This window comes from Phalangium opilio, unplaced genomic scaffold, assembly GCF_054372755.1.
Source record: "Phalangium opilio isolate 3A_F unplaced genomic scaffold, DU_Popi_V2 ptg000052l_1, whole genome shotgun sequence".
Classification (NCBI taxonomy): Eukaryota; Metazoa; Arthropoda; class Arachnida; order Opiliones; family Phalangiidae; genus Phalangium; species Phalangium opilio.
In genome coordinates, this window is record NW_028324171.1 from 1,394,732 (window position 1) to 1,406,535 (window position 11,804).

The following is an 11,804-nucleotide window of genomic DNA, read 5'->3' on the forward strand; positions in this document are numbered from 1 at the left end:
GATATTAAATAATAAGGTTTTGAACCGGTTTTTTTACCTTAGTTAAAAACTTTGTGATTGTCGATAAGTCAATATTGTAAATAAATCAATGGTGGAATCAATTTTTTTAAACTCAATGAAACTGAAATTTCAATCAATCAGGTACTGAAAGAGGTATCAACCTATTTTTTTCAAAATAATGTAAATAAGGATTAGATGGCTTGCTGCTTCAAACAAGAATTTTGGATTTTTATCATAATTTAATCATGAAGAGAATATTTTGTTAATAATTTGGGTCAAATTTAGATTTTCGGTAATCGAGTTAATAAGAATAAAGCATATAACAAGCAAAATAAACACCACCGAATGACGCAAATCTATCTGTGATCGGTAACGGTGACCAATATAGCAATTTCCCCAATTAATTGGTTCGAACTTCATTTGCACATTTCTATTCATTAATTTGAAATGTTGCGAGAGAAATTTGAATGGAATATAAGTAGATATGTCTTTGAATAGGTAATTCTTGATGTTGATATTGAAGATTCATCGAGTTATAAAAAATTGGTATCAGTATTTCAATTAAGCTTTGATATCAACATCGGTTAATTTACTATATGGGCTCATGAAGTTAGTCCCCTTATAAGATTAAATCGTTACTTCAAGTGTCACTAGACAGTATCTACCTCCAAAGTCTAGAGTTAGTAACTTTGAAACAATCTCCTCGTCACAGGATATTCGAGGGTTAATTTATTATATCATTGATATGTGATAATCTGACGAAGACTCACTAGCTCAGTCAACTTTTGGCAAAGGCCTAATACCGTTTTGCTTGACTGTCGTCGTCAAATTCCTTTTAAAGCATAGATAATATAGTGTCCACCTTTGATTTAATTTTCCAAAACACGTTGAAATCTTAAACCGCGACCCACACCACGATTAGAAGCATAAAAATGTGAAAGCAACACATTGACCGCATAGATTTTTAGTAAATAACATTTCCCGTCCACTACAGCTGTTTTCGGGGCTGAAGCGACCGAAAACAAATAGAGGGCGATAAAAACAAGGGGTTCCGAGTGAAACCCTTACAATTTTGTCGCGCTTTCTAATGTATTTTAGCAATGTATAATGAACTCCATATTGATATAATAGCAAAGGATAATTATTTCAAAAACCGCCTCTCCGTAATATTTTGACTCCATCATAGATGGCGACAAAGTCGCTTGTAATAGGGCAGTAGTTTAAAGAGGGCGACAAAAATAATATTTAGTTTTAATAGTTTTTCTTCGTAAAATAATGAGTGAATTTACATGAATATTCAAATAAATTTTTACTGAGTGAAATTATGTAAATATTTAAATAATTTAATAACTATTTTTAAAGAAAATAATAATATCTCCCGCAGTTGGGCTCGAACCCAACCGCTGCTCCGTAATATTTTGACTCCATCATAGATGGCGACAAAGTCGCTTGTGATAGGGCAGTAGTTTAAAGAGGGCGAAGGCGAGACGACGACGAAGGCGGAGCTGACGACGAAAAAATGCGACGACGGGAGCTAATTTTCCGTTTTATGTCTCATAAATGGATGTCCGTAATATTTTGTCCCATCATAGATGGCGACAAAATAAAAAAACAACGGGCCGGCTAAAGGAGGTAATTTCGAGGGAACGAAATTCAAATGCAAGGCGTCTTCTACAGTGCAAAATTACATTATATAAGTGTTTGAAAACATTCACATCTTTTCGTCCTTCGGAAGTTCAGACCTTGCTTGTCTTTCTCTTCTATCGGCAATATATCTGGAGCTAAAAGAATAGTTGGCTGACGTCGTTGGAGAAATTTTATGCCCAACGAAAGGTGGCCATATTACCGTTCTTAAAGAAAGACATTGTTTAACGTCTAACTACCTTCGTAATACCCGACTATTTATTCAAAGTTCGTGTTCGTGATCGGTTTGTTTTACTTTTAATTGTTGATTGTTTTGCTAATGATATTTGTGAATACATGTGTGAGCTTGATGGTTTATATGAACCTATTCTACGATGCCGATACAACCAAGATATTAACGTGATATAATTGTATCACAGACGCTTGAAAGGTCATTTATAAGTGACAATTTACTATAATAAATTGTTCTTACCTCAAACTTCTTCCTCTTTTGCGTTTTCTTCTGTTGGAAGCACCCGCATAACTGAACTGAGCATTCAATATGGCAGGTTCATTCATATCAGACTCTGCCGAGGGGCTAGTCATTCGCCAAAATTTTGTACACCTGATTACTGATTTCTGAATTTTTATATGAATTCCTATGATTACTGGACGAATTCCTTGATTTCCGTGATTACGATTATTTTCGGTGATTTCCATAATCATTACACTGATTTCCCGTTATTGCCGCGGATTACTTGTGATTTCCGTTTGAATTTCAATGAATTCCGGTGATTTTTTGGTGAATACCGTGATTACCACTGGATTCCTTGTGAATTTCGATGAATACAGTGATTATTTCTATTTCAACGGATTATGATTTTTATTTTGGATTTTCGAATTCCTCCATTGATTATGCGTGATTATTTCACGGAAGGCGTGATTACCGAGGTGATTACAAAAGATTACTAGTAAATCATGTGATTATTTCTAATTTTCTCCAGATTTCACGTGATTTCCAGTGATTATCGGAGATTTCTGATTACCTTTGATTACCCGCAGAAATGATTTTGATTACTGATGATTTTCAAAGAATTCTAGAAATCAAGTAATCGATTTCTGCGGTTTTGTACACCTGATTATTCAAGTGACTAACCCCTCGGACTCTGCTCTCCTTTGACTTTGTGATCGAGACAAAAACATCGCACTTATTTCTCTATCAACAGGCAGCTCCGCTGCCTTTGAGAACCTTGCTGCGAGTTTAGCTAAGAAATAGTTGTGCTGGGAGAAAAAGGGCCATTAGACAGTAACATACCGCCAAAATAAAGAGATTCGTTTTTTTAAGAATTGAATCGTCACGCAAGATGACTTAAAACTTCGGATACCCTGTGACGAGGAGATAATTTTAAAATTGCAAACTCTTCATTTTGGAGGTATTTACTGTAACTTGAAGTTCTGTGTTACCTTATAAACTGACTAACACAGTGAGCATGTGTGGAGTATGCTGCCTTCTTGTGGCAAGTGTTGAAAACTTGCTTTTGCAAGGCCAAAACATACATGCTTTTCTACGATAAATTAATTACACACACACACACCCATGTCCAGTGTAAAACCTCTCCGTTACGTCATCGTCACTCGGAGAGGTAAAAACTAGGGCTTTAAACTAAAAATCAAAAGTAGAAGTTGAGTTGGGGTGAAATCTGAATCATCCACTGTCGCTTTTAGCAAAGCAATAAACTTTCAAACGGGTATAACTAAAGGGGCATTGACAAACACGAAAAAGAAACTGTGAAACGATACATCTCTCGCCACAAAGATAAAAAATATATAGGTATAAATAATTTAGCTTAATATCTATATCAAAAGTTGCATTATTTTGATGGATACTTGAAACCGAAACCCAATTAAACTCTTAGGGAGCAATTAGCAACATACAATTTCTAAGAAAATATGAGAAAGACGATCCACAAGGTTGTGTAAGGGCTCTAGATTTTTCGATTCTAGTGGACTTTAATGCACGAACTTATCTCTTTCCCAATAATGACTGAAATGGCAAGATATTAAGTTTGGGCATCGGCGTGTGTTAAGCAGTGGTTTTTGTTTTATTCTAGTGAACTAGTCAATCTATGAACATAAAAATAATTGTTCAAAGCTTTTTTCGCCGCGTTGAGCTCATGAGTCAGCATTTGTGAAATAATGGGAAGGCTAAAGACTCGGTTCATTAAAAGGCGAGTAATTAGTCTATTTGGCCTACTATAGTCGATTTTCAGAGAAAATAGTCACTGTTTTAATCATTACGCGTACTGTAAGATATAAGATGCTGTGTATATTTAAAGGCTCAGTTTTACCCTTCCCATTAAATTGTCCGTCGTTCATTCGTTATGGGTTATCATAAAACATCTATCCCAAAGTTTGAGCTAATTGTTTTAAAGATTGTCCTAAAGGATCAAAAGGAAAAGTGCCTATCTTACCACTTTCCAGGCAGGAAGACAATATAAATGTAAAACCATTGGTCTTATTTTTGGCCACTATATTGCTTTAATGAAGCTTTGCCAACTGAAATATGCCGCACAACGCTAATATCTAAAATCTATAACAAAGATTATATACCAGACGAACTTTTAATGGAAGATTTATAGCTGTATCTAACATTAACTGCAAGAAAGCTGGCAATGGAAGCACAATATGCGACTAGTTTCGCGGATCACTTGTTCAATGAGTTAGTAGCATTATGATTTGCAAAGCATACCATGCAAAAGTAAAATTCACTGCCACATGATAAGGATTGTGAAAAATGAGATGATTTTTAAACAAATGATCTTAATGAGGGAAATGTTTTACGTATTGACTAAAACCCAGGAATTGTTTTTATTTATTATTATAATTAAATAATTATAATAAGGTGAGTTTAAAGTTATTATTTTCAAATTTACATAGATGTTGAACGAGTAATAAACATATTATGAAAGCTTCATGGTGTGATATAGAGATATATAGTTAAGCCTTGGCTAAAGTTACATAGTCGTTAACTTGTTTTAGCTTAGATAAATCACAACTACGTAGTCGTTATTTATTCAAGGTTTAAGGTTAATCTAGATTAAGAGTTAATTCACAATGTTAGGTAAACTGGTTAAGGAGTTAGTTGTAAATATTAATTAAATTATAGGATATACAATGGAAGCTCATATTGAGGTTGTGCTACGAAAATGTTTTTGGGAAGTTGTAGAAGTTAAGAAATCTCTATTGATAGTATCTAAGAAATTATAAATCAAACAGTTTTTCATTTAAAAACAGTATCAACACAATATTTGGACGTGTTAAAGAATGCTCTTCTTAATTTAAGAGAACTAACAGAGTTAAATTTCGAAGATGGTGTGGCTACTACACTTAAGGAGTTAGCATTTACTGAAATGTTTGACTCATTCGTAACCGTTCAGGAACAACTATCTGAAACATTTTCTCTGATGACAAATCTTTCAAGCAACAATTACAGAGTTGAAACAAAAACAATATTGAGAAATAATTATATAGAACATGTTTAAATGGAAATTATTCTGGTGTGTATCTGAAATATGGATCTAATAATCCTTCGTCCTTGAGACTGAAGTAAAAATTAAATTTTTAACAGGGTATAGTGACAAGAGCGGCGTCTAAGTTAGATTTGAGGTATTTGGCTTAATTTCTTTTGAGTAGAATATTTGAGGAAAGTCTGACTTTGGCGACTAAAAAAACAACTCATTATACGTGCAAACTGGTGACTTATAAACGGAAGTCGGTGCTGTTGCATCTTTAAAGGAGAATTATGACCCAGAAGCCGTTCATTATGTTGAAGGATCAGTCATTTACGTTTTAATAAAGTCCCTTCCCTTGAATTAGAGGGAAATTGTGAAAGGTAGAATGATGCAAGCCACCACCAAGTCGAGAAATGGTGACTGGACTAGATTTGAAAATAGAGGGGTTTAATTGATATTAGCAACGAAGTGTGTTATTTTCTCACCTTCCTTTTTTCGGTATCTCATAAATACTTTTCCGCAAACAATTTGAGATTCCCAAAAGGGATTAAGCAGCTCGCAATAAATGAAATCCTACAAAACGAAGAAGTTATAATAAATGGGACTTAATTTGGGGAGATTTGACCAGCGACAAAAAACTCTCAAGCTTAAAAACTGTCATCGAAAAATTCATAAATACCCAAGGAAATGGTTTGCAAACTCGCCTAATGCAAATGCATCAAACCCAAAGTAATAAGTTGGCAAAGGAGAAGAAACTTAGATCGAAATTATCCTCAATCAATGATCAAACCATTTAGAAATTAATAGTGCTAATTGATACTGTGATAAAAGGTTCCTAAATAGTAATGATACTAATGTTTCTTGAAAATGCAATAACGTTTTAAGTACTAGTCGTTTATGTAAAATTTAATGTTTCTTATAGTTAAGCAATATTTTAAATAAAAATTTCAAGTATTCCAATGAATTTTAAAATATTTTCTTAGGAGGAATGGTACCTCTTCCTCTTTATTTGGTACATTTTGTTTATTTGGGCTTGAGATAGTGACCGGCGACACGATAACTGATCCCGAGTTACCGCTAACTGGCGGTTTAAAGTACTGGCGAAGATCATAGGTTTTACGGTTCCGCTCCCCATACTCCTTGGCTTTTGGGTTCAAACTGGCACCTCCAGTGCCTCGGATCTTACTGAAATGTTGTTCTAAGAAATCCTGGTTGAGACGGGTTGTAAAAACAAATTTTGCCCCCTTTCTTAGCATGAACCTCACAACGCTCACTGACCGACCTATTGGTTATTCAATACTTTGAATAAGGATTAATTTATACAAGACACTTCTTTCTCAAATGAACTAACTGGTAAACCGTAGCCCTTCAACTGTATCTGAGCTCAGTAACATCATTTTCCATTCTGCGTCAGAAAATATGCCCTCTCGTTCTTTCACCTCCCGTTCCCAATCATCAAGATACGGTAAAAAATCTTCTTCGATCCACTGAAAAATTACTTATAATTGACCAGGAAAATATAACAAAAATCTGAAATATATCAGTATCCATCCTTTGAGTCTATCATCATCAACACTTGGAAAGGGTAGTAGATTTGGATTTCTCTGGCGATGGCCTTGGTTCAAGCTGCTGACATTCATTATGTCAAACCATTTATTCATATATCTAATGAATTTAACAGTTTCATTGGCACTATCTCCAAGATATTGCTCTCTCGCGTTAGCAACGCTAGAGCTTAAGACCTGGGTAGCGAGTTTAACGCGCATTCTTGAGAACAAATCAAGGTAAATATGGTCGTATTTCAGCTTTGGTAGCGTCCTGATGGGTTTTTTTTAATCTGTGTTATATACATCAACCAGATGATACCATAATATGTCTTTGCCACCTTTGAATAGTTGCCTAGGTGGATTAGATTCTTCATTGGGCACTTTTGTTTTCTTAGTGTTTTTGGCATTAGATTTCTTAAATTTCGGTAAACCACTTTTTGAAAAGCAGTTTCGAGTGGTTTTTATGAGATGAAGCGCGTCAGATAAGAAAAATAACGGTCTTTCTTCATCCCTTGCGAATTTGTTATCCATAAAGCCGTTGTGTCCTCCATTAATTTTGAAAAAATTGCGCTTTGTCGATGCTCCAACCCCAACAATTGCCAAAACACGAGAACCCATTCCTTCTAAACGATCCACCACACCCATTAAAATATAGTCCAGTGTTTCCGAACTTAGATTGTGTGTAGGGAAAAAAGCCAAGGGAAACTTTATGTTTGTTGATATTCCTCTCACCATTATTTGGAGAACGTGAGATGCTAAATCAAGCGCTTTACTTTTACCATTTACTTTATTTTCTACCTCTTTTATACTGTCAAGATAATTATCCAGGTTAACAAATCCTGACATTTCTCCCGTGGATTTATAATATATAATATCATGTTTTATCTTCTTTTCGTCGATCGCGATGCACACGTACTTCTGATGTTCATCCAGAGCATTCTTATCGAAAACTTTCTTAAAGTCATTAAAGGTTTCAGTTGAAAACCCAATATTTCCGACCATTCTAGATGAATATTTTAGTAGAGTTCTCTGGGAAGGTAGTTTTAAAGCACAAGATTCTATCAATGATTTATATCCTTAGGGTGATTTGCTATGCATGTAAACACACCATTTCACGAAATCGGGGTCCCATCTACGTCCATTTTGGGTCTGTTGATCATTTTCAACTGCTCTATCAAGAACTGTTTGGTAAAAGCATCCGATTCATTATCCACGTTGGTTTTGAAAATAACGTCCAAATCTTTACTTGTGCTTGTCCCAATATGTTCTCCTTTTCCTATTATAGTCTCTTAATTTTTTTCGGATGCTGTTAACTTCCTTTTAAGCGAAACAACATCCTTTTTAATCGATTTCAACTATTTAACTAAAATATTGTTTGGCAAAGTTTTATATTTTGCTTTGGAGATTTTGTTAGGCTGGTACTTCTTTTGTTTGAAAACAAGAAATCTAAGTTGGGAACGATAAACAACGTAAAATTTGCATCGGTTTCCTTTAGACGCTGGTAAAAAAGGTTTACTACATTTTAAGTATTTAATTGCTTGCGTAACGGGGCAAATAAATCCACTTTTTCGATTCCTAGATAGATATTCACTCTTTAAATGTCCATCTTGATTGCCACAACAAATTCTCCATTTGTACAGTTCATTCAATGTGTCCCTAATAGTTCGCTCTGTTTTGATAGTACTTGGCAATTTCGGTGTAATATGGTGGTTTTCATCAAGCTCATCATTTAGAACATTGAGTGAAACCTCAAAATTATTATCTATTGTACATTTCATGGTTACAGATATCCCTCCTCCCAGTTTGATAGATTCCAGCTTGGAGTTTCCAAAATGTTTCAGCCAGCCTGAAGGCCATTCTTTAATGTTGCTTAGTTCCCTAATAGAATTAACTTCATGGTTTGCATAAATATCGAAAGCCTGTGCTGGGAGTAACGAGCTAGATACAACATTAGAATTAGCTTCTTGTAATTCGTCTTTTCCCAAAATTGGTACTGCAGGAATAAACTCGGCTTCTTCATTGTGTTCATCAACATCCATAGCCTGTGGTAACTGTTGCATTTTGAGAATGGTGCTACATACGATGTTAGAGTTACTTTTCTGTGAAAGATGATTCTCCTTGAGATGTACTTTCTCTTTTCCCAAAATTGATACTACGGGGTTACACTCTGCCACCTCCATATTTGTTTCTATCATTACAGCTGATGCCTCATTCTCAATGTCTCTTCTAATTCCATTCACTTTCTGAACCTATATGTACATTATCTAAATGTAGAAGCTTCCACGAAGCCCAGACTTTCTTTAAAAAAGTTCGGTACTTACAGTTTTGGCGTTTTGAATGGGATTTTGCTCGGTGTGTCCTTTTCCACCCTCAAGTGGATCGGAGCTGAAGCGCTTGGCGATGCATTGTGATTTTGAAGCACAGTTGGAAAACAACTTACGCGACAAGTTCGTACAAGGAATGAAGAATGAGGGTATCCTGAAGCGCTTATTGAGCGAATCAAGCCTTACGTTGGCAACGGCTCTCAGTTCTGCAGTGTCTATGGAATCAGCAGGTCGTCATGCCGTCGAGCTGAGACAACATAAGGACCCTTTCGCTGACGTAAACCGTATATCGGGAAAGTCTCAGGGCGAGTCTTCCGATACGCAGCCATGCCACCGATGCGGAAGGTCAGGACACAGCCCAAGTGACTGCTTTGCCATGAACCCCATATGTAATAGCTGCAAGAAGAAGGGCCATTATGCGAATGTCTGTCGCAAGTGTTCCGGGAATACCGGTGCCAGTCTTCTGGGCAGGAAGAAACATGGATCACATCGACGACGTAGGCACGCAAATAGAAATACCACCAAGGCTACAAATTACGTCGAGGAAGACGAGACTGACGCGTTACCGTTTTATACACTCGCCGGGAAGAATATTCCACCGATTCTAGTAGACGTGTACATACAGGACCGGAAGGTGGTAATGGAATTGGATACTGGGTCTGCAGTCACGGTCATTTCCCATCGAATGTACACTGAAGGTTTCAGTCAGTGTCAACTGAAGGAGACGTCGGTCAAACTAAAGCCGTACATGAGTCCTATCATGAAAACGTTGGGGGTATTCCGAGCTTCAATGCGGTACGAATATGAAACGCACGATTTCGAAGTGTACGTTGTTCCAGGCGATGGTCCATCGCTGGTCGGACGGGACTAAATGACTGTTTTCCGAGTAAATTTGCGAGAAATCAAGATTAACTCTGTATCTGCTGCCACGGGAACTACGGTACCGGAATTGTTGCTGAAACATCAAGCCGTTTTTGAGCCAGGATATGGAAAACTACAAGGATATAAGGCCAAGCTGTACATTGACGAGACGGTAGAACCAAGGTTTTTTCGAACGCGACCTGTCCCGTTTGGAATTCAAGAGGCAGTGAAGACAGAGTTACGACGGTTGGAGACAGCCGGCATTATAAGGCCCGTTTCGCACTCTTAATGGGCAACACCGATAGTTCCTGTGGTGAAAGGCAACGGATCCATACGAGTTTGTGGCGACTACAAAGTCACAATCAATCCGCATTTGCGCAAGGACAAGTACCCCCCCCCGGAGCTGTATTGATGCATAGATGTCCCGACGGAAGTAGAAAGCCCATAGCTCATGCCTCGAAGTCTTTGAATCAAGTCCAGAACTACTCGCAAATTCATAAAGAAGCATTTGCAGTAATTTACGCTGTTCAACGTTTCCACCAATACCTGTATGGAAAACATTTCACCCTGTGGACTGATCATCAAGCACTTGTAACGTTGTTTGGTCGGACGAAGGGAATTCCAGACACTGTTAATCCTCGTATGCAGCGATGGGCCATCATCTTGATGGGTTACGATTTCACAATTAAATACGTCCGCACAACCGATAACGTCATAGCCGATTTTTGTCCCGTTTGCCGCTACCCAAGATGGACAAAGAACCGGGCGAGAGTGACGAAATCAGAAGTATCTTTCGTCAGCAATTGGACGTCTTGCCCGTCGACTCTAAGAAGATTGCAACGGAAACAAGAAGAGATATCCTGCTCTCGCAAGTTTTACGTTCGGTTAAAGACGGTTGGCCGGAGAAGACGTCACGTAACGATGACATTCGGCCGTTCTTCATCAGGCGCAACGAGATCTCGGCAGAATTCGGCTGTTTGATGTGGGGGTCTCGTGTAATAGTTCCGAGCAAGCTTCGTGAGCAGATTTTGGCTGACCTCCATGATGGGCAAATGGGAGTTGTCAAAACCAAAAGTCTTGCGAGATCGTATTGCTGGTGGCCACAAATGGATCGTGACATTGAAGATTTAACCCGCCGACGTCAAGCGTGTCAGGAGGGTCTTAAGTCAGAAGTGAAGACTCCGCTGCATGTATGGGAACATCCAAACACGCCATGGAGCTAAATCCATGCGGATTTTGCTGGGCCATTTCGTGGTCATATCTTTCTGCTGGTCATTGACGCTTTTTCCAAGTGGCCAGAGGTCAAATTCATGAAGAACATCTCGGCGGCGGAAACCATTTCGGCTTTCAAAGACGTTTTCGCTCAGCATGGGTTGCCGGAAGTGTTGGTCACTGATAATGGCAGTCAGTTCACTTCGCAAGAGTTTCGTGACGCCATGACAAGAAACGGGGTCCGCCAGAAGTTCTCCCCGCCAGGTCACCCAGCAACCAACGGTGCGGCGGAACATTTCGTCGGTACTTTCAAGAAATGCGTTGGAGCATCGTTGGACACGGGGCTGGATTTAACTGAGGCCATACTTAGCTACAAGTTAATTTAAGTTAATTTATTAAAAGTTTTGATTGTTTAAAATTATTTAACAAAATTGTTAGTGTTCCTTAATATTGTTAAATGGGGAGGTGATGTAATGTATTAGGTTTTTTATCCTAATAGACTAACTATGTTTTTTATTATCTTTTTATCGATGCAATCATTGTATATATGTGTTGAAATTGTAATAAAGTCTCACTTTCGTACCCGGATACGTGGATGTAGTTTCTCTATAGTAACGACATTACAAAATGGTCCATCACAAATTAAGGAGCGTGTTTATTGGACCAAACTGAGTGAAACGTATCAAAGAACATGGGGTCTACAACATTTAGTTTCGGAGATATGG

At 37.6% G+C, this 11,804-nt stretch overlaps 1 protein-coding gene across 1 annotated transcript; it reads left to right on the forward strand.

The window, feature by feature from the left end:
- Nucleotides 1–9,019: 9,019 nt before the first annotated feature.
- Nucleotides 9,020–9,877, forward strand: LOC149673405 (uncharacterized). The gene has a single exon (XM_089840097.1). It carries the CDS (start codon nucleotides 9,020–9,022, stop codon nucleotides 9,875–9,877), a length of 858 nt encoding a protein of 285 aa, XP_089696223.1.
- Nucleotides 9,878–11,804: the final 1,927 nt, after the last annotated feature.

Excerpts from the sequence above, each read along its gene's own strand:
- LOC149673405 (XM_089840097.1), top strand. The coding sequence starts at position 9,020 with ATGGGATTTTGCTCGGTGTGTCCTTTTCCACCCTCAAGTGGATCGGAG.